The sequence below is a fragment of the Onychostoma macrolepis genome, chromosome 16 (genome assembly GCF_012432095.1).
Source record: "Onychostoma macrolepis isolate SWU-2019 chromosome 16, ASM1243209v1, whole genome shotgun sequence".
NCBI classification, from domain to species: Eukaryota; Metazoa; Chordata; class Actinopteri; order Cypriniformes; family Cyprinidae; genus Onychostoma; species Onychostoma macrolepis.
The window spans coordinates 23,849,625-23,871,580 of NC_081170.1; the positions used below are offsets into that span (position 1 = coordinate 23,849,625).

The 21,956-nt window shown below is 35.4% G+C and overlaps 3 protein-coding genes across 5 annotated transcripts; 2 read left to right on the forward strand and 1 right to left on the reverse strand.

The window, feature by feature from the left end:
• The first annotated feature begins 20 nt into the window (after nucleotides 1-20).
• Nucleotides 21-6,065, forward strand: psmd4b (proteasome 26S subunit ubiquitin receptor, non-ATPase 4b). Its single transcript, XM_058747348.1, has 10 exons — nucleotides 21-113; nucleotides 669-809; nucleotides 916-1,030; nucleotides 2,024-2,110; nucleotides 2,225-2,293; nucleotides 2,376-2,591; nucleotides 2,682-2,790; nucleotides 4,739-4,855; nucleotides 4,944-5,008; nucleotides 5,417-6,065. The coding sequence occupies exons 1-10, from the start codon at nucleotides 88-90 to the stop codon at nucleotides 5,588-5,590; spliced, it is 1,119 nt and encodes a 372-aa protein (XP_058603331.1). The 5' UTR covers nucleotides 21-87; the 3' UTR covers nucleotides 5,591-6,065.
• Nucleotides 6,066-6,522: 457 nt separating this feature from the next.
• On the forward strand, nucleotides 6,523-14,483 carry vamp1b (vesicle associated membrane protein 1b). Of its 2 annotated transcripts, XM_058747350.1 has the most exons (5): nucleotides 6,523-7,406; nucleotides 8,633-8,750; nucleotides 8,950-9,108; nucleotides 11,969-12,020; nucleotides 12,519-14,483. In XM_058747350.1, coding segments are annotated over exons 1-5 (348 nt in total). In that variant the 5' UTR covers nucleotides 6,523-7,404; the 3' UTR covers nucleotides 12,536-14,483. The 2 variants fall into 2 exon arrangements, with proteins under 2 accessions (XP_058603333.1, XP_058603332.1); XM_058747349.1 differs by lacking the exon at nucleotides 6,523-7,406 and having other exon boundaries at nucleotides 8,625-8,750.
• On the reverse strand, nucleotides 14,481-21,693 carry tapbpl (TAP binding protein like). 2 transcript variants are annotated; one of them, XM_058747346.1, is made up of 9 exons: nucleotides 21,472-21,693; nucleotides 21,038-21,250; nucleotides 20,665-20,943; nucleotides 17,639-17,839; nucleotides 17,397-17,564; nucleotides 15,983-16,086; nucleotides 15,658-15,886; nucleotides 15,385-15,455; nucleotides 14,481-14,757 (listed from the first exon to the last, which is right to left on the reverse strand). In XM_058747346.1, the coding sequence occupies exons 1-9, from the start codon at nucleotides 21,506-21,508 to the stop codon at nucleotides 14,731-14,733; spliced, it is 1,329 nt and encodes a 442-aa protein (XP_058603329.1). In that variant the 5' UTR covers nucleotides 21,509-21,693; the 3' UTR covers nucleotides 14,481-14,730. The 2 variants fall into 2 exon arrangements, with proteins under 2 accessions (XP_058603329.1, XP_058603330.1); XM_058747347.1 differs by having other exon boundaries at nucleotides 15,381-15,455.
• Nucleotides 21,694-21,956: the final 263 nt, after the last annotated feature.

Genomic DNA, 21,956 nt, shown 5'->3' on the forward strand with positions numbered 1-21,956 from the left:
GTTTCCCATAATTCCTAGCGTTCTACTTTAACCAATAGTCGTTCACTTACGTGCTTACGTCACGTAGTGCGACAGAGAATTTTCAAGATGGTGCTTGAAAGTACTATGGTTTGGTAAGAAAAAATACTTTATATTCTTCAAACATCAGATATAGTTTGATAAACGTGATTTATTTGAATTACGATTCAATTATGCGGGAAATTATGTTTATTGGAGGTGAGAGAAAGGTCGCGTTGAGCAAAAGGAGAGTTGTGCAGTTTTCCTTAGTCATGATGGAGCATTGATCCTGTAAAACAGCTTCTTTGTGTTGACATGTTATGAGAGAACACGTTAGAAAGCTTAAAGTTGCGATTATCAGGTTGTTTGAGTTGTCATTTTATGAAATCCCTTTCGGTTTAAATCATAAATGGGTTTGGTCCAATTCGTTTGTGATAATCTAGGTTTTTGTATAAAAAAACTGTCAAGACAGGATTTAAAACCCTTTGTACTTGCAGTTTGTGTACTAAAACTGTTTATTCTTGATGGCTTTCTCAATCTTTTTTTTAACTGTTAAGTTTTATGTTTAAATATTCAATAGAACACTTACGTGGAGAATTGGGTTTCATTTGCAGTTTCATATTTGACAGTATTGTTGACCGGACATCACAGTGTATGTTTATTATTTCTAGTGTGGACAACAGTGAGTATATGCGCAATGGAGACTTCTTACCTACCAGACTTCAGGCCCAGCAAGACGCTGTCAACATCATCTGTCATTCAAAAACTCGGAGTAACCCAGAAAACAACGTGGGGCTCATCACTCTGGCCAAGTAGGATGGAGATTTTATTTAGCCTGTTTGTTTTATTAACAGGTACAAATGTAACAAAATCTTTTATACAGGAGATCCTCTGTGTGTGTGTGTGTGTGTGTTTTAGTAACTGTGAGGTCCTGACCACGCTGACCCCTGACACGGGCAGGATCCTGTCAAAGCTTCACGCTGTTCAGCCCATAGGAGTCATCAGCTTCTGTACTGGCATCAGAGTAGCACATGTGAGTCAGTTGGATCATAATTTTTACTTATTTATTTTATTTAATTATCTTGAATGTATTGATTTCTTAATATTTGCTTTGTATGCATACGTTTATTTTTTTCGTCCATAAAGTCCACAATTTATCATTTACAAAACATGACCAATTTTCTGCCCTCTGCCTGAGCCTTATGTTTTAATTTTTGCTACTGTAAATTTTCAGCCTTATATCATCTAGACATATTTTGCTATGACCTATTTGAATGTGAAATGGTAATAAATTAAACCTCGGAGAGTTATTTTGACAACTTCATTTTTGGACTAGTGAGGGAATTTTAAGTTGAAGTATTGCAGTATATTTACATATGGCATTTGACTTATTTCAAAAGATTGAAAATAATAAAATTTAAAGTGTGTCTGTGTGTGTGTGTACACAGATTTATATATCCTGGTGGGGACTTAAACCTGAATACACACTCGTGTCATAGTAGGGACCTAAATTGAGGTCCCCATGGGTACAAAAGCTTATAAATCATACAGAATGAGTATTTTTGAGAAAGTAAAAATGCACAAAGTTTCCTGTTAGGGGTAGGTTTAGGTGTAGGGCGATAGAAAATATGGTTTGTACAGTATAAAAACGATTACGCCTATGGAGAGTCCCTACAAGGATAGCTGACCAGACGTGTGTGTGTGTGTGTGAGAAATGTTTTTAGAGAAGTGAGCATATTTCAGTTTTTATATTTTAAAATTTAAGGTTTAATTTATTGTCTTGCTTGCTGTGTATATATATAACATATATACACTCTCTAATTCCAATTATTCCATCTGTCACTTTTGATTAATTTATTGTGTCCTTGCTGAATAAAAGGATAAATTTCTTTCTTTTTTAAAATCATACTTTTTAATGGTTAGTGTACCACCATTTATTTTTTATTTTTCAAAATTTCATATCATTTATATTATTGTATAATATTTAGTTATGCTTCCCATTCTCTTTGCTCCTTCTGTTTCACAGCTGGCATTGAAACACAGACAGGGAAAGAACCATAAGATGAGGATCATTGCCTTTGTGGGAAGTCCTGTGGAGGACCAGGAGAAAGATGCAAGTTATTTTTGTCTTAATGTATCTTGGTGTAAAAGTTGCACCATATTTACAGAAAGCCAATACAATATGTTATTCACCTGCTCATTTGTGCCTCCAACCTGTCTCACTCAGTTGGTGAAGATGGCAAAACGTTTGAAGAAGGAAAAAGTCAATGTTGACATCATTAACTTTGGAGAAGAGGTAAACATATATTCTGAGGGAATGTCGTTACTTCTCATCTTCCATGTCATTTTACATTTCGTTTTTCCCTTTTGCATTATAGGAGGTCAACACGGATAAGCTGACCGTGTTTGTGAACACCCTAAATGGAAAAGAGGGCGTAGGCTCTCACCTGGTAACGGTGCCTCCTGGCCCGAGCCTGGCAGATGCTCTTCTGTCCTCTCCTATCATGGCTGGTGAGGGTGGCACCATTATGGGCCTGGGTGCCAGTGACTTTGAGTTTGGAGTGGATCCCAGCGCAGACCCTGAGCTCGCTCTGGTGAGTAGCACACAGGTTGTATAGGACAAACTTCTCGGCTAGAGATTTTCCACATTAAATATCTCTGTTCTTCACATGTCTCTTTTCCAGGCTCTGCGTGTGTCGATGGAGGAGCAGAGACAGAGGCAGGAGGAGGAGGCTCGCCGGGCAGCAGTGGCTTCAGCTGCAGAGGCTGGAGTCTCATCACCCACTGCAGATGGTAAGAGTTTTTAGATGGGTTTTCTGGACACCTCGACTAGGGTTCCTTAAAGCAGCTGGGAGTTTGTGGATTGATATACACTATAGTTAAGAATTTTGGGATTGAAAGAAATTTCTTAAAGTGGGGAAAAATTTATTATTTGATCCCCTGCTGATTTTGTACGTTTGCCCACTGACAAAGAAATAATCAGTCAATAATTTTAATGGTAGGTTTATTTTAACAGTGAGAGACAGAATAACAACAAAAAAATCCAGAAAAACGCATTTAAAAAAAAGTTATAAATTGATTTGCATTTTAATGAGTGAAATAAGTATTTGATCCCCTATCAATCAGCAAGATTTCTGCTTCCAGGTGTCTTTTATACAGGTAACGAGCTGAGATTATGAGCATTCTCTTAAAGGGAGTGCTCCTAATCTCAGTTTGTTACCTGTATAAAAGACACCTGTCCACAGAAGCAATCAATCAATCAGATTCCAAACTCTCCACCATGGCCAAAACCAAAGAGCTGTACAAGGATGTCAGGGACAAGATTATACACTTACACAAGGCTGGAATGGGCTACAAGATCTTCGCCAAGCAGCTTGGTGAGAAGGTGACAACAGTTGGTGTGATTATTCGCAAATGGAAAAAACACAAAATAACTGTCAATCTCCCTCGGACTGGCGCTCCATGCAAGATCTCACCTCGTGGAGTTTCAATGATCACGAGAACAGTGAGGAATCAGCCCAGAACTACACGGGAGGATCTTGTCAATGATCTCAAGGCAGCTGGGACCATAGTCACCAAGAAAACAATTGGTAACACACTACGCTGTGAAGTACTGAAATCCTGCAGCGCCCGCAAGGTCCCCCTGCTCAAGAAAGCACATGTACAGCCCGTCTGAAGTTTGATTCAGAGGAGAACTGGGTGAAAGTGTTGTGGTCAGATGAAACCAAAATCGAGCTCTTTGGCATCAACTCGCCGTGTTTGGAGGAAGAGGAATGCTGCCTATGACCCTAAGAATACCATCCCCACCGTCAAACATGGAGGTGGAAACATTATGCTTTGGGGGTGTTTTTCTGCTAAGAGAACAGGAAAACTGCACTGCATCAAAGGGACGATGGACAGGGCCATGTACCGTCAGGGCCAGGGCACTGAAGCCAGGGCATTGAAAATGGGTCGTGGATGGGTATTCCAGCATGACAATGGCCCAAAACACACGGCCAAGGCAACAAAGGAGTGGCTCAAGAAGAAGCACATTAAGGTCCTGGAGTGGTCTAGCCAGTCTCCAGACCTTAATCCCATAGAAAATCTGTGGAGGGAGCTGAAGGTTCGAGTTACCAAACGTCAGCCTCGAAACCTTAATGGCTTGGAGAGGATCTGCAAAGAGGAGCGGGACAAAATCCCTCCTGAGATGTGTGCAAACCTGGTGGCTAACTACAAGAAACATCTGACCTCTGTGATTGCCAACAAGGGTTTTGCCACCAAGTACTAAGTCATGTTTTGCGAAGGGGTCAAATACTTATTTCACTCATTAATATGCAAATCAATTTGTAACTTTTTTTAAATTAGTTTTTCTGGATTTTTTTGTTATTCTGTCTCACTGTTCAAATAAACCTACCATTAAAATTATAGACTGATCATTTCTTTGTCAGTGGGCAAACATACAAAATCAGCAGGGGATCAAATAATTTTTTACCCCCACTGTATGTTCACCAAGGCTGCACTTATTTGATCAAAAATACAGTAAAATCAATAATATTGTGAAATATTAACATTTAAAATAACGATTTTAAAATAGTTTATTCCTGTGCTGCAAAGCTGAATTTTCAGCATCATTACTGCAGTCTTCAGTGTCATGCGTTTCTTAAGAAATCATTCTCATATGCTGATTTGCTCAAGAAACATTTCTTGTTATTATCATTATTGTCAATGTTTCATGGGTTCATGTCTTCTGTGCTTCTGTTAGAGTCTGCTGAAAATGCTCTGCTGAAGATGTCGACGGCTCCTGCTCTGCCTGATTTCAGCCGCATGACGGAGGATGAACAGATCGCATACGCCCTACAGATGTCCATGCAAGGAGGAGGTCTGCCTCTCTACTCTTCATAAATTCTCATTCTTCATTTTCTTCCCTTTTGACTTATTTCTTTTACAACAAATGTTTTTGTGCACAGAGTTTGGTGGTTCAGAGGCCATGGATGTGGACACTGGTGCAGCAGCAGACAGTGAAGCTCCTAAGGTGTTTCCCAGCTCTCTACTTTTAAAGAAGAGATCAGAATTCAAGACCGAACACAGTCAAGTTGTGGGAATAATCAAAAGCAGCTACATATTTTTTTATACCCATTATTCAGAAGCTATTGTGAAACTTGATCCAGCCAGTCAAAACCACATAAAACAGAAACGCTGGAACATTACATGTAATTAGATTTGCATGTACAGAAGGAAATACCAGTGGTTGCAAGGCAGTTTTTGGAAAGTTGTGTTTTAGTCTTTCTGTCTAAATGAAATGCTGTATGAGATCTTGCCATACTATAATAATTAGGTACTGCCTTTAATTTGTCAAGTGGTTAATTTATAATCACATACAACTATGCCCACGTCAAGGGCATAAAAGTGCCAGTTTAAACTCTGTTTGTGTGTTTTGTAGGAGGATGAGGAGGATTATGATGTGATGCAGGATCCAGAGTTTTTGCAGAGTGTGCTGGAGAACCTTCCTGGTGTCGACCCCAACAACGAAGCCATCCGTAATGCCATGGGCTCTCTGGCATCCCAGAACAGAACAAAACCACCCGAGGGCAAGAAAGATGATGACAAGAAATAGAGGAATAAGAAGCATCTGGATGGAGGACAAAGACAAATAAAACTGATGAAAGGTTTCCAACTGGATGATGAATAGAGATGAACACCGAATTCATGTATGATTAAAAAAGCAAGAATTAATGATTTAACGAGTTTCCTAACAAATGTTAGAGGAGGACAGAACAGACTAACCACAAAGAAAACTCAAAAAATACTTCTTACATGTAATTGTGAATGAGCATCTTCATTTCTTCCTTTTAAGTAACATCTGATCTGTAACATTTGGTGAAGCAAAAAAAAGAAAAGAAAAAAAGTCAGACCATGCTACTTCAAATAGTAGTGCTCACTTCAGTGTTTATTTGCTAGTTATTTCATGCCACCCAACTATAATTTTCCTTGTGGTTTTTGGATAACTTCTTGTAAAGGTTTCTTTGTCGATTTTGTATCACTATTTTCAGTTCCTTTTGTAATAAAGGGCTTTGTTATGGTTAAGGGAATCTGAAGTATAGCATGTTATTACGTTTTTTATTTATTTTTTTAAACTGCATTTGCCCTTTTTGATTTAAAATTGAGAAAATATTCAATTATTACATTCCTTTGACTTTATAACTCATAATTGCTCAAAAACAGTTGAAATTGTTTAACCTACATATTTAATTCTAATCAGAACAGCATAAATATTACCATGAAAAGTTTTTAAACAAAAATTAATTTGACCTGCATAAACATTCAGATGAAAAACTAAATCAGCAAAATTCAGTCCCAAAGTGTGAAATATGAGGAAAATGCTAAATATATACGTTTTTTTAAAATAATTTTTTTATTTAACTTAATAGATAATTTAACACAAAGTATTTTTTACTCCTAATGGTACTCTATATACCCAGGTCCAAAACGAAACATATTTTTAAATATGTTTATATACTGTATATCTGTAGATAGATAGATAGATTGATTGATTGATGGATAGATAGGACTAAAGCATGTTTAAATGAACAATGATTTTGTTCTGGGTTTCTTCGCATTCCCCATGTCACACATTACTGTTGTATAAAACAGATTTGGTGCTACATTTTATCTGTAGCTAACTGATCATTATTATGTTCTAAATATTATGCGGCATTTTTCTTTAAAACAGTACTTAACAGCTTTTGGAAGCCCAAAATGGGTGAAGTGCGTTGATGCTGATGTTTTGATGGACGATGAGACCCATACTTGCCTCTGCAGGTCATGAGGAAAACAGCATGCGGTGTGTGCGGAGAACCCAGTTCTCACAGAGAAGAAAGAGAGAACAAGCGGAGTCAGCACTCTGAACTCACTGATGTACCGCAGTACAGAGAGAGAGGGGATGGGGCTGTCAAAACACGCTGCGCATCCTCCTCCTCTTCCTCCTCATGAGTTCAGCTACAGCAGCGACGCAGTGCAGGAGCGCAGCGCGCGCACATCCACTGCACTAACATACAAACCAACGCAACAAGACTGAAGAATCCGGCGACAACACACAATTACCCCGCGCTGCATTCTATATGTGAAGTTTCTCTGATTAATGTCAACATTTTCAACGTTTTAGAGTGGAAACCGGTCATCATAAATCCGTTACTGGAGTTCCCTCAAGGCGAAATTTAACATTTACACACGCGCTCGTGAGTCTGAGCACGCGACCGCTCTCACTGTCCAGCGCGTGCTGCGATAATGCGCCACTCTCACTGATCACTCTCACCAGTCTCTTCATGCTAATTTGATCGTCTCTACCTTTTCTTCGCGATTTAGATTTTAATTGTATCACCTTTTGACCTTTCTCCCTTCAGTGAGGCACTCTGAAACAGCTGCTCGAGAATGTAAGTATTTGCGCAGACTTTATATTATGCTTTTTTGTTACAATTAGAGGCCTATGAAATCAATTAACTTGTGCTTTTTTATCCTTACATACAGTAACTTTGTAAACAGTTATGCTTAATTTCCCAAGAATGCAGGCTATCTTAAATTTGTTTTGATGTGTTGGGGATTTGTTGTCATGCAGGTGTACAAGATTATATGATTAGGCTACAGTGAGGTGTCTCTTATCAATGACTGTCATGATTCAATTTATATCATTTTACATTTTTGATAGACAAAGACCAGACTAGACCTCCTTGGTATTATAAAGGCTAATAAGGATTTTTTTTTAAATGTATAAAATAATATATATATATATATATATATATATATATATATATATATATATATATATATATATATATATATATATATTTTTTTTTTTTAAATTATGAACCTCATATCATATATACATGTGTACATGATTGGTATGGGACAGTGAAAAGCCCAGATTGGTCGACCATTAATTTAGACAAAATAAATAAAAATAGAAGTAATTAATAATTAATATTGTAGTTAAACTCATTGTTAAAAAATATGGTGGCAACATTTTAGGTTTTACAGATTTAACTTTAATTTACATTTTAAAACCGTATTTCATTAACCTAACTGCTGTTTGCTACCTTTGTAATACACTGATAACCACCAAAAGCAGGCGGTGATGAGAGAGTCATATAATGAACCAAAACTCAGCTCTTGCACAAGCTGAGAAGGAAATATAGAAAGTACACAGTGTCATTCACATAAACCCTAAACACCATCATGGTAACACACATGAAACTGAAATAATGCAATAAACATTCATTTAACAACATTAGATGTAACATACAACCCTAATGTACAAAACTGAAAAGAAAAAAAAAAACTAAGAAGCATAGTTATTTCAACAACAAAAAAACGTGAAATGTAAACGCAGGGAATTCTAGGAATGTCAATTTATGGGTTTTCACTGTAAATTATACATTCTTTCTTCACTTCTCCAGTTTTTCACCGTATGTAGTAGAGGAACTTACCGTTAACCAATTAATAGGTTTTTACTGTAGCATTTTTACAGTCTTTACAGTCTCTCTTTTTTTTTTTGGAAGCCAAACTCTGTGTTTGACACACTGTTACTGGAACATCAAACCATAACTTGTGCACGAGTCAGCAACTTTTTTTTAATGTGTCATGGTCCTCTTTGGATGTTCAGGTCTGCTGCAGATGATGCCAACCCAGCAGGTGCTCCTGGAGGAGCTGGTCCTCCTGCTCCGCCTCCAAACACCACCAGCAACCGCCGACTGCAGCAGACACAAGCACAAGTGGAGGAGGTGAGTGTGTTTGTGTGTAAAGAGTTCATAGACCAAAAAATGAAAGCATTATATATGCACAGGACAGCATGTAAATGGGTTGTGCAGTTTTACTCATACAGCATTTCGAATAACCAAAATACAAATCAATGCTATTGCAACACAAGTATTGAGTGTCGTTCTTTCTTGTCTCGTGTCTTTCTGTGGTTGTGGTCTGCAGGTGGTGGATATCATGCGTGTGAATGTGGATAAGGTTCTGGAGAGAGACCAGAAGCTCTCTGAGCTGGACGACAGGGCCGATGCTCTACAGGCCGGGGCGTCACAGTTCGAAAGCTGTGCTGCCAAACTGAAGAACAAATACTGGTGGAAGAATTGCAAGGTGAATCATTGTGACTGCATGAAATCAGCTCAGCGCTCATACAGGATATTACTTATTACTCCATCATTTCAATTAATAATGAAGTGAGGGGATTTACAGTCAAAAAATTTAAATACCAAATTTAACAGGAAATTATGATATACTCCATTGTTGTAAAAAAATAATAATGCTAAAACAAAATGAATTGTAAATCTAAATATTAGATGAAAGCTTACACTTAAAAACTAGCTGTAATAAGCTTAAGTTGATGTACTAAATACTAAAACTGAAATGAAAATAAAGCTATATAGAAAAATAAAAGCACATAACAAAATAAACTGAAAAACATGCTATAAAAGTATATAAGTAATACTAAAATAACCCTTATGTACTCAGAGCCCTATATAGTGTGAATGAACTAACATGCAGGAGTAAATAGGTCAGTGCTTATTGCTCATGCTATGCTCAGTGATTTTGTTCTGTACAGCTGCAAGTGTTAATTAGTTAATTAGTGTAAACTGGAGCCTCTGGGTTTTGATAATCACCTAGTTGCAGAGAAACATGGGAAATATCAGCACAGCTTTTTGTGTACTGTGTGCTGGATAAAAATACCAGTATGATTTTTGTTATTATGGCACTAGTGATCTGTCAAGTGAGCTGCCTTGTAAAGGATGTTTTTAAGATTAAGGATTTCTTAAGACTGCTTTTTTAAAATGTGCTATGAGATGAAAAAGTGGGCTGTCAAAAATGATCTAAGTCAGTGGTTTTAGATTGGATAGACAATTACTAGCCCAAAAGCTCACCAAAAACCACCCACTCCAACAAAAAAAGATTGTCAAAATAATGTGATAGAATATTATTGCCATGTCAGTCAAGGTTGATAAGAACCATTTTTAACTCCTTAAAACAAAATAATAATGACAAAATAATATAAAAATAGATCAGTTTCCCAGGAAAATGGAAAACAAATCAGGGAAAATACATTAAAGATAGTGACCAAATATGACTAAAATATGCAGGCAGACTCTGTCAAAATGGCAATCAAGAAATTAATCGATACCCTCGAAGAAACGCATGCAGCATTTTCAATGTCAACACTCAGAAAAAGCCAATTTAAAGGTAAAAAGCGGCCGATATAAGTGATCGGAATAAACAACATAATTTGCAGGTATTTCACACACCTTGACAGTCAAAACTGTGTCATTCATTGATACACACTGTACGATAATCCAACAATAATAAAAAAAAAATAACAACAATAATGTGTGTTCCTTTAACTTCAGACGGAACTAGAAGTCTTTGGTGAAGTACATACTGTAGAACATAATAAAGATGTTTGCAGCTTTCAAGGAGACCAATCTGGACCATTTAAAAGATCAAAAGGATCATAATACATTAATTTTGATTAAATTATTCACCTGTGCTCCGATTTCAGAGTTACAATAATATTAGAGCCTTCATGTCATCTCCCTCCATAGGTGTAATTCACGTTTTGAGAGTTGAGTCAGTCCTCTCACTCTTTACCATGTAACTTATATTTAGGCCACTCTGGCATTGTGATTGCTTGAATATACAGCTATACATTAAAAATATGCTTCGTTATCGCACTAAAAAACCATCACTCGTGAATCATGATGTCTGTCTGCTGATTCCTAATGACTGGCTAAAAGTGTGGCAGGCAACATCAGCACCAGTCAACTCTAAAGTGTGCGGGTGTGTTTAGCAATGGATTGGATGCAGTGTATGCACACTTGGATTTTGTTTGTTAACCAATTAGCCTACACAGTTTAAACTTCCAAACTGACCCCCAACCAGCCCAAATTTTGTCCAACTGCCCAAACCAATCTTTACCCTCACAATTAAATTCAAAACCAGCCAACTGGGTGGGAACCTGCCCAATCTGGCAACACTGACTGCATGTTTTTGATGTCTCTCTGATATTGGGGTCTTTGCTAATGAGCTGATGAGTTGAATCAGGTGTGTTTGATTAGGGAGACATCTAACATCTGCAGTGTTTTGTAATTGGTGCATTACCATTATTTTTGCTCATACTCCCACTTGATTTAAACAAATTCGAGGACTTGTTTTCCAAAAAGTTCTGCACACCTGCATCCCATGCATGTTCATTTGTGTTAAATATTTATATACTTATTAATCACGCTTTCATCTACCAATAGGTGTCTCTGTTTACACATATAGTTAACATATTTACCATACCATTTAAATCTGTAATAAGTCTGGAATTGGCAGACCTTGCATGCAAGCCAACATTTAATGATGAAAAAATAATATATAAATAGATCAGCTTTCATGAAAGAAAATACATTAAAGAGAGTGACCAAATATGACTAAAATATGCAGGCAGACTCTGTCAAAATGACAAAAAATTAACCGATATCCTCGGAAAAAAACTCATGCATCATTTTCAATGTCACCAGTAAGAATAAGCCAATTTAAATGCAAAAAGTGCCCAATATTACCATTATTTTTGCTCATACTCCCACTTGATTTTTTTATGATTACATTTATAAACAGATCAGACTTATCATTTTAGCCAGGCATCTGATAAAATGAGCAAATTCCATAATCCCATAGAGTTTTTATATATATATATATATATATATATATATATAATCCCATAGAGTTTTTATATATATATATATATATATATATATATATATATATATAATATACAGTATGTTTTGTTATTTTTCTTTACTTAAATTTTGAATTTTTTCTTAGCATATTCTTGAATAATATGATGATTCCTAATACTTAGGATGTTGGATAATTTATGTTTTGCTCGCTGACTTCCTTCTTGTAATGTAGATTGAGTGATAAATTGTGATTTTAACAATTTTTATCTTTTTTCCTCCCTCAGATGATGATTATTATGGGTGTCATTGGAGTCATCTTCGTTGGAATCATTTTCTGTGAGTTTTGAATCATTTGAACGGCTCCTTCGAAGTGTTTGTTGTTACATTCAGAGCACATTATCATCAGACAACTTTGCCATTATCTCCTATTATCTAATTACACTAGGTTACATGTCAGTTAGTTAGAATTGCTACAAACGCAATTAGATATTATTATAAAATAATTATAAAGATACAAGTACCTGTTATTAAAAACGAAACCATTTGTAATTCTTTGATCTGAAATTCTGATTATATTTCTACATTTGTATGGATATTTTAAAGTCATATTTCAAAAGGCATCGGTGTTGGTGCTCAGACCAGCCATCTATGTGAGTTTGTGTGTTTAGAGGCCAGACTGGACCAGCACCGCACAAGCTCAATAATTCATCATTACACTCATTACAGTGAATTATTCATTAAGGGCAGTTGAGTGCAGCAGTGCAGTATGAGGGAAAGAAACACATTTTGCAGTGGACCTTCATCTCACTCTTCCTTTTATCTTTCCTTATCTAGTGTATTTCTTCTCTTGAGCCGATCAACCTGCTACGAACGAGAAAATGAATGAGTGAATGAAGAAAACACAATCATGAGCTCTGCCCATTTTCCACATCCTTCTCGCTTCAATCTCGAGGTCTCTACGTTTAGTCATTTTGCACCTTGGTGTAACAGTAATACACACATCTGCTCTCCTTTCTCCTCTACCAGAATGAGCACATTTCAGATTCTCTCTCTCTCTCTCGTTCCCACCCTTCCAGAATCTCCTGCATTATTTAAATGTTCTGCAGACACGCAGACATTCATACATGAATGCACAGAGAGAGCAGAAGAAAAAAAACGGACTAAGAATAAGTGGGAGAGGCCAGGAAGAAAAACATGAGAGTGATGAAATGATGAAAAACGAGAGAGAGTGCTCATGGGAAGAGGAGTACAATACTGTTTAAAAGTTTGAGGTCAGAATTCTTTTTTTTTTTTTTTTTTAAAGAAAACAATACTTTTATTCATCAAGGATGCATTAATTCGATCAATAGTGACAGTGTCAGACATTCATAATGTTTTGAAAGATTTCACATTTTTAAGCATTTAACCACAAAAACATTAAGAGAGACTTTTCTTGAAGTTTCTTGAGCACCGAATCGGCATATTAAAATAATTTCTGAAGGATCATGTCACACTGAAGTAATGATGCTGAAAATCACAAGAATAAATTACATCTTCAAATAGAAAACAGTTATTTTGCATTGTAATAATATTTTACAATATTACTGTTTTTACTGTATTTTTTAAAGTCAAATTAATGCTTAGAAAAAATGAGTCACATGATCCTTCAGAAATAAGTGTAATAATGCTGTTCTGCTGCTCAAATTAAACTTTTGATGACTGCTGAAAACTCAGGTTTGACCATGAATTACTTTTTAATTACAGAATGAAATATATTAAAATAGAATACAGTTAAATTGTAATAATATTTCACAATATTACTGTTTTTTTGATCAAATGAATGCAGCCTTGATGAGCATAAGAGCACATTTAAAAACAAACTTTTGAACGGTAGTGTATGTGTGAGAGTAAAATAGATGAGTAGTAGGTAAACATCAGGTAAACATCATTTCTCTCTCTGTGTTGCCAAAGCTTTCTCATCTGACCTTTTGGAGAACTTTTATAAATTGATATCGTCATAATCTATGCCTCTTAACCCATTATCACTACTGCTGTTGCCATTACCTTGATTCGTGAGCTATCATCCACTGATTTTTATTCTGAATGTGTATGTGTGTACTTAAGATTCAGACATTTCCAGAAAAACAGCACAAATAGACAGATCAGTTATGAGAATAGCTGTGTGTTTTTTTCTACCTACTGTAAAGGTGCACAGGTTATGAAAATAAACAGTAAAAAATAAAAATACATGCCGAAACTGTAATAAAGGGGAAAAGTGAGAACTTGTTCACATAGAAAGCATATAAGGAGTTAAGAATAAGAAGTTAATTTGTTTCATTTGACTTGCATGGCAGAATAATCCCACTGTTTGGCTGTTTTATGTGTGATATGTTTATTTATTACTATTAACTGCCTGTTATAAGCCTCATTTTCCTGTTCTGTGGAAAAGCCTCATCTGGGAACAAGATGTGAATGCTACAAGCCTGCCAAAATGTACTGAAATTCACAGATAATCAATGCAAACAGAGCATAAACAATAATCTATACTGCCATGCAATGTACAACTGTTGGTTTTCACATTCCTTTGTCAGCACAGACTTTTATATTTTGTTCTGTTGTTGGAGAATTTAGACGTGTCTATTTTTCTCTTGTACGATCAAGTGAGACAAACTAAAAATGATGACATTATTATGTGTATAAATATTAATGAAAGAGGGGTAATGACATTAGCTCTGATGCCAGTGTTAGATTTTAATGGCATAAACAGCATGCTTATATGCCCCTGATACTTTAATGATGCCAATAAAACCATTGACCAAACCTTTTCTGTTGTTTTTATTTCACAAAACAAGAAAATGTACAACAAATAAACAACATCCAATAGATTAGAACATCAGAAAAAAAAAAAAAGGAATTAATTTTACATTTATAGAATAAGTTACGCAAGGAACTGATTTTTTACATTTAACTTCTATTAAACAAATGTGCCATGACTAAATGAAAATAAACCCATGTGAAGACAGATGAAGTAAAAAAAAAAAAACGTTAGATGGCTCCTTCCAAAAATTCACGCAGAGGACTGGTCCTCAGTTCTCTTAAAAGACAAAACAAATTATAATGCAATAATCAATAATACATTAAACATTATCCCTTCACTATCTTGTGGTCTTATATAGTATACACAACCGTTTAATAAAAAAAAAAAATTCTGAAAGACTCTGGTCACCATTACTGTATTACTGCAAAAATACAGAAATGAATAATATTGTAAAATATTATTAAAATTTTTGATTGATTTAAGATCATTTAGATCATGATTGAGATTGATTTTTTATTTTAATATATTGTAAAAGGTCATTTATTCCTGTGATGGAAAATAAGTTTTAGCAGTCATTACTCCAGTTTTCAGTGTCCTTCAGAAATGAATCTAATAAGCTGATTTGCTGCTCGAAAAATAAATAAATAAATAAAAACAGTTTTGCTGCTAGATATTTTGGTGAAAACAGATTTTTTTTTTTTTTTGATAAAGTTTGAAAAGAACAACATTTATTTCAAATGTAATTTTTTTGTATCATTGTAAAAATCTGTACAGTCACGCTTCACTGTCACAATTTAAAGCATCCTTGCTGAATAAAAGTCTTAATATCTATATAAATGAATGATAGTCTATATAGTTAGTATTATATGTAGTTACATGTTTTAAAAAACTAAACTTACCTACATCTTTGAATGCTTGATACAAAAACACCACTGATATCGCCAACATCAAGACTACTGTCCAGAAGGCTGTTGCTGTTGAATTAAAAACAAAAATCAACAGCTTTCTTTTGCAACAGACTTCATAAATATTTACATTGAACTGGTTTACTGATACTACATCAAATTATTTTGCACATCAAAATAACTATTAGTTTGCTCTGTGATCAACATTGAATTTACATAAATCATATTTGTGAAAGCATCATGGGTAAACTTAACACAAAAGATCTCTTACATGGCTCAGGTTCGCCCACAGTCAGAGTGGCATCGCTTGGTGTTTCCAGGGTGGAGTGAGACACCCTACAGGTGATAACGGTCCCGGGTGGGGTTTTTTCGGGCCGTAGGGTGAGGTGAGAGGAGAGAGAATATGTGCCATCACTGTGCTGCCGGTGACTGGAGAGGGAGGATTCTTTTGACAAAGAGACAGGCTCTTCTTCAGAGGGCGCCTGGGAAAACCACTCCACCTACAGGAGCACAGGGCTGTCAGGACACAAGCCAAGAGCCCGACTCCAAAACAACATCAAAATATGGTTTTGTATTTATTCTGAAAGCGAGCTGACCTGCACATCCAGAGGATAGTAGCGATGACAATGGCAGCTCAGTTTCTGGGGTGTCGTGTCCTGAAATGTCAGTTTCTCCTCAGACAGTGTGATACGAGGAGGTTCTGGGTAAAGAAATGGGATGGAATATTTGGCAAATTTCCTTTAAATGAAATGTGAACAATTTATGGGTTTCTTCAAACGAACGAACATGTTTCAGTTTATATGAAGTTATATGAAGCTCAAGGCATTAGAAACTTTGGTAACACTTTAGTATAGGGACCAATTCTCGATATTAACTAGTTGCTTATTAGCATCCATATTTCTAGCATATTGGCTGTTTATTAGTACTTATAAAGCACATATTCTTCATGACCGTATTCCTAATCCTACCCAATACCTAAAGTTAACATCTACCTTACTAACCATAATAATAACATAAATATTAATAATATTAGTAATTAGGAGTTTATTGAGGCAAATGTCATTGTTAGTAAGTAGTTAGTTAATAGTGAGAACTGGACCTGGACTTAAGTGTGGCCGAAATTTTTTATCATGCCTTGACCTTATTTTTTCTACTTTTCATATTATTTTTATGTATAGATTTAATTGTTTTACCTTTGTCCCAGCTCCACACACTCAATATTAAAATTATGGAAATCCATCATAAAGTAGGAATGGGAAACTATTTTTAAAACTATAGTAATCTAAACAAAGAATTAAGTACATTAAATTTTGAAAGATTTAAATATTTAATCAAAAATACTACTATTTAAAAAAATTTTTTTTCGAAAGTATACTTGTTTACAAAGTTATGATGCACCTAAAGAGACTTAATGATGGTAAAACAAATATGAGAGGAAAAAAACATATATTTAAATTTTGCATCTGCTGAAATTTTGCAAAACCTCCCACCTTATTTCAATCACAAAAGTTTTGCAAGCAAATAGAAAACGCAGGGGAACAAAATCATTTTGTGAAGCAACGCAAAAGCACTAAAATATTTTTTCCTCTTATCTCACCATGTCCTTTTAGGGGCTCCGTACAAAGGAGATGATGAAAATAAGACAAAATCAAAGTTAATGCAAATTATGCAAAATGTATCAAAATGAATCTATGTATCAAAATAATGAAATGTGAATTTTCCACCACAGAATGCTTGGTTACAAAATCGATCATTTAAGATATCGTGGAAATAATGATATGGTGGGACTTTTAATGACTTTCAGGAGGAAAAATGGCTCAATTGAAGGCATCAATTCTCCTTTGATGTATGTCCACTACTGTTACTTGATAGATTAAATAAACTAATGAGAGTGTGAAAGTATTTTAAGAGTCTATTCTCTAAAAAGTGTCCATAGCTGAAGAAACATCTTTATATAGAATATTAAAGGACATTTGGGCCCTTCTCAGTATATGCCAATAAAAGACTCACGTGTGATGTGCAGCTGCACAATCTGTTGAGTCTGAAACTCCCCAGAGCCGACAGTACAGATGTATGTGCCCTCATCTGAGACCTTTAACCTCCTCAGAGTGAGAGACGCATTACCGTCCCTCACCAGAAGATCTGCTTCAGCACTTGTGCCTTCCCGGTCCACAAATACTGTAGTGTACAGTAATAGTGTGATATTTAGCATCAAACATGTTTTCCCTTAAATATGAATATTTCTCACTTACAATCTTGTCCCACGTCTGCCTCTGTTTCCCTCGCTTTCATGTCAAGTATTTTACGGCCGTTTCCTCTGTGTTGTATGCGCCACTCAAGTGCCACATCCTGCCCAGGGACGGAGGTCTTCTGTCTGAAGCCACAGTCTAACAGCACATCACCCCCGATTGGAACCACGATGGATGGGACACGCGAAAACACCACAAACACGACTGGGAAAAGAAAAGAGTGAAGGAGAGGGGTGAAATGGTAAAAATTTCATTACTTGCACAAATAATGCAAAAAGTAAGATTAGTTCAAAAAAACATACACAGCACTCCTCCATAACAAGAATCTGGCAAGTTATGACTAGTGATCAGCGGAAAATAAGTGTATTTTAATTTGTTTTCTTTTATTAATGTCGAATGCTAGTTTTATGTTTTTAGGCAGAATTTGGCAAACTAGGCCATTTAGAAACAATTAACTATCATTCCCCTTTGTGTTATAGAGCCGTAAGTATTAGATTCAATAAATTCCTTAGAACTGAATGTACACTACATTATAAACTCATTAGACATGGGTTCTCCTGATCAGTGTCATCTAGAAGTGAACCATCAGATTTTGAAATGTTTCAAAACAAGGTTTGAATGCATATGTTTTGTTACAGAACAAATATTTTGTGAGAGAACACAAATGATTTGTTAGCGAACACATTTTGTGAGAGAACGCAAATGTTTAGTTAAAGGACACAAATGTTTAGTTATAGGACACAAATGTTTAGTTATAGGACACAAATGTTTAGTTAAAGGACACAAATGTTTAGTTAAAGGACACAAATGTTTAGTTAAAGGACAAATATTTTGTGAGAGAACACAAATGATTTGTTAGCGAACACATTTTGTGAGAGAAGCATAAATGTTTAGTTAAAGGACACAAATGTTTAGTTATAGGACACAAATGTTTAGTTATAGGACACAAATGTTTAGTTAAAGGACACAAATGTTTAGTTAAAGGACAAATATTTTGTGAGAGAACACAAATGATTTGTTAGCGAACACATTTTGTGAGAGAACGCAAATGTTTAGTTAAAGGACACAAATGTTTAGTTATAGGACACAAATGTTTAGTTAAAGGACACAAATGTTTAGTTAAAGGACACAAATGTTTAGTTATAGGACACAAATGTTTAGTTAAAGGACAAATATTTTGTGAGAGAACACAAATGATTTGTTAGCGAACACATTTTGTGAGAGAACGCAAATGTTTAGTTAAAGGACACAAATGTTTAGTTATAGGACACAAATGTTTAGTTATAGGACACAAATGTTTAGTTAAAGGACACAAATGTTTAGTTAAAGGACACAAATGTTTAGTTATAGGACACAAATGTTTAGTTAAAGGACAAATATTTTGTGAGAGAACACAAATGATTTGTTAGCGAACACATTTTGTGAGAGAGCATAAATGTTTAGTTAAAGGACACAAATGTTTAGTTATAGGACACAAATGTTTAGTTATAGGACACAAATGTTTAGTTAAAGGACACAAATGTTTAGTTAAAGGACAAATGTTTTGTGAGAGAACGCAAATGTTTAGTTAAAGGACACAAATGTTTAGTTATAGGACACAAATGTTTAGTTAAAGGACACAAATGTTTAGTTATAGGACACAAATGTTTAGTTAAAGGACAAATGTTTAGTTAAAGGACAAATGTTTTGTGAGAGAACGCAAATGTTTAGTTAAAGGACACAAATGTTTAGTTAAAGGACACAAATGTTTAGTTAAAGGACACAAATGTTTAGTTATAGGACACAAATGTTTAGTTAAAGGACACAAATGTTTAGTTAAAGGACACAAATGTTTAGTTATAGGACACAAATGTTTAGTTAAAGGACACAAATGTTTAGTTATAGGACACAAATGTTTAGTTAAAGGACACAAATGTTTAGTTATAGGACACAAATGTTTAGTTAAAGGACACAAATGTTTAGTTAAAGGACACAAATGTTTAGTTAAAGGACAAATGTTTAGTTATAGGACACAAATGTTTAGTTAAAGGACACAAATGTTTAGTTAAAGGACACAAATGTTTAGTTATAGGACACAAATGTTTAGTTAAAGGACACAAATGTTTAGTTATAGGACACAAATGTTTAGTTATAGGACACAAATGTTTAGTTATAGGACACAAATGTTTAGTTAAAGGACACAAATGTTTAGTTAAAGGACAAATGTTTTGTGAGAGAACGCAAATGTTTAGTTAAAGGACACAAATGTTTAGTTAAAGGACACAAATGTTTAGTTAAAGGACACAAATGTTTAGTTATAGGACACAAATGTTTAGTTAAAGGACACAAATGTTTAGTTAAAGGACAAATGTTTTGTTAAAGGACACAAATGTTTAGTTAAAGGACACAAATGTTTAGTTATAGGACACAAATGTTTAGTTAAAGGACACAAATGTTTAGTTATAGGACACAAATGTTTAGTTAAAGGACACAAATGTTTAGTTAAAGGACACAAATGTTTAGTTAAAGGACAAATGTTTAGTTATAGGACACAAATGTTTAGTTAAAGGACACAAATGTTTAGTTAAAGGACAAATGTTTTGTTAAAGGACACAAATGTTTAGTTAAAGGACACAAATGTTTAGTTATAGGACACAAATGTTTAGTTATAGGACACAAATGTTTAGTTATAGGACACAAATGTTTAGTTAAAGGACACAAATGTTTAGTTAAAGGACAAATGTTTTGTGAGAGAACGCAAATGTTTAGTTAAAGGACACAAATGTTTAGTTATAGGACACAAATGTTTAGTTAAAGGACAAATGTTTTGTTAAAGGACACAAATGTTTTGTGAGAGAAGCATAAATGTTTAGTTATAGGACAAATGTTTTGTGAGAGAACGCAAATGTTTAGTTATAGGACAAATGTTTTGTGAGAGAAGCATAAATGTTTAGTTAAGGACACAAATGTTTAGTTAGAGAACTCAGATGTTTTGGGAACGTATACAAAGTTCCATAGATAGATATATTGCAAACATATTACAACCTTACCCTCTGTCTGCAATGTTCCTGATTGGCTGAGAGGCAGGTTCAGTTTACTCTGCATAAGTGGTTGTGTGTCAGATTGTGTTGTCTCGCTGTGAAGGGTCTGCAGCACCAGAGTGAGGCTGATGCCGCCACCTTCCAGCTGAACTGAGCCAATGAAATGAGCAGGGAGGGAATCCAGCTCAGCACCGCGAGGAACATAATGGCTGATCTCACAAACCACTTCCTGTTCATTGCAATCAGCATGAAGAAGCAAGTCTGCATTAGGAATCTGAATAGATGGTACTGTGGGGTGAGAAACAACAGAGAAAGTAAGAGTTTCTAACATATGTATTTAATGTAGACATTCAATTGCTGACTTTAGGTTCAGTGCACTTACAGGTCAACTCAAAGATGAGATCGTCAGCGTTAGGGGTCTCAGGGGGGTTATACGGGGTCACGAGCTCTGGTGACAGGCCATCATTTCCAACAAGGTCCTTGAAGACCAGAGTGGAGGGAGTGCGCTTGAACATCGCCCCGCCCATCATGCCTCCCATCCCGCCCCCTTCCTCGATCAGAGAGCAGGACAGGACCACATCTGCTCCCTCCAGCCCTGTGAGGAGAGAACATTCACTCAAACAGCAGGGGGCGCCAAATCCACCAAATCCAGATTATTGAAAATAAAACCGAAAGCAAAAAGACCATTCCGACCCATCAATCGATTTTAAATTACGTTTTTATTACATAAATTAATATAAAATATGCATATGCAAGTATATGCAAGCAAGTCGTCTGAAAACAATATAGGAGCACGAATAAATATCGAAAACTCACCATAGACTAACGAAAGGAAGACGAGGATTGTCAACATCACCGAACAGCTCCTGACAAGATAGATTATGATTTTGCTGGATGTCGCTAATAATAGTAGGCCTATGTGTATGTATTATTAGCCTACATTAAATGAGGAAAAACGCATTTTAGGACAACACAGCTCTCTGCAAGGCTAACATCGAAACTCCAAGCGTGATGTACTTTCGCTTTTGTTAAGAGCTCTTCCCTATTGGCAAATTCAAAATAAGAGTGAGGTTTTCCGTTTGGTTGCGATAGAAAATGTGGTGCTTTTTGTGTAATATTATTTATTATTTTTATGTGAGACATTTTGTCCATATTTATATTAAAGGCTGGCATCTGTTTTACCAATGTATCGATTCCTTGCAGGAAGTTACATTGTAGCTACTAACCCTTAAGAAAATGAACCATAGTTTTCCAAAACAACAACAACAACAAAAAAAACATGGTTACTATAGTTAAACCAT

Bases quoted from the DNA above. Each gene is read 5' to 3' on its own strand.
- tapbpl (XM_058747346.1), bottom strand. From the start codon at position 21,508: ATGTTGACAATCCTCGTCTTCCTTTCGTTAGTCTATG. The intron at 17,840-20,664 runs GTAAGGTTGTAA...TTCTTTTCCCAG, and splicing joins AGGAACATTGCAGACAGAGG to TCGTGTTTGTGGTGTTTTCG. The intron at 14,758-15,384 runs GTAGGTAAGTTT...TTGTCTTTTAAG, and splicing joins TGTATCAAGCATTCAAAGAT to AGAACTGAGGACCAGTCCTC.
- psmd4b (XM_058747348.1), top strand. From the start codon at position 88: ATGGTGCTTGAAAGTACTATGGTTTG. The intron at 114-668 runs GTAAGAAAAAAT...TATTATTTCTAG, and splicing joins CTTGAAAGTACTATGGTTTG to TGTGGACAACAGTGAGTATA. The intron at 2,111-2,224 runs GCAAGTTATTTT...TGTCTCACTCAG, and splicing joins TGGAGGACCAGGAGAAAGAT to TTGGTGAAGATGGCAAAACG.
- vamp1b (XM_058747349.1), top strand. From the start codon at position 8,625: ATGTTCAGGTCTGCTGCAGATGATGCCAACCCAGCAGGTGCTCCTGGA. The intron at 8,751-8,949 runs GTGAGTGTGTTT...TGTGGTCTGCAG, and splicing joins CACAAGCACAAGTGGAGGAG to GTGGTGGATATCATGCGTGT. The intron at 9,109-11,968 runs GTGAATCATTGT...TTCCTCCCTCAG, and splicing joins ACTGGTGGAAGAATTGCAAG to ATGATGATTATTATGGGTGT.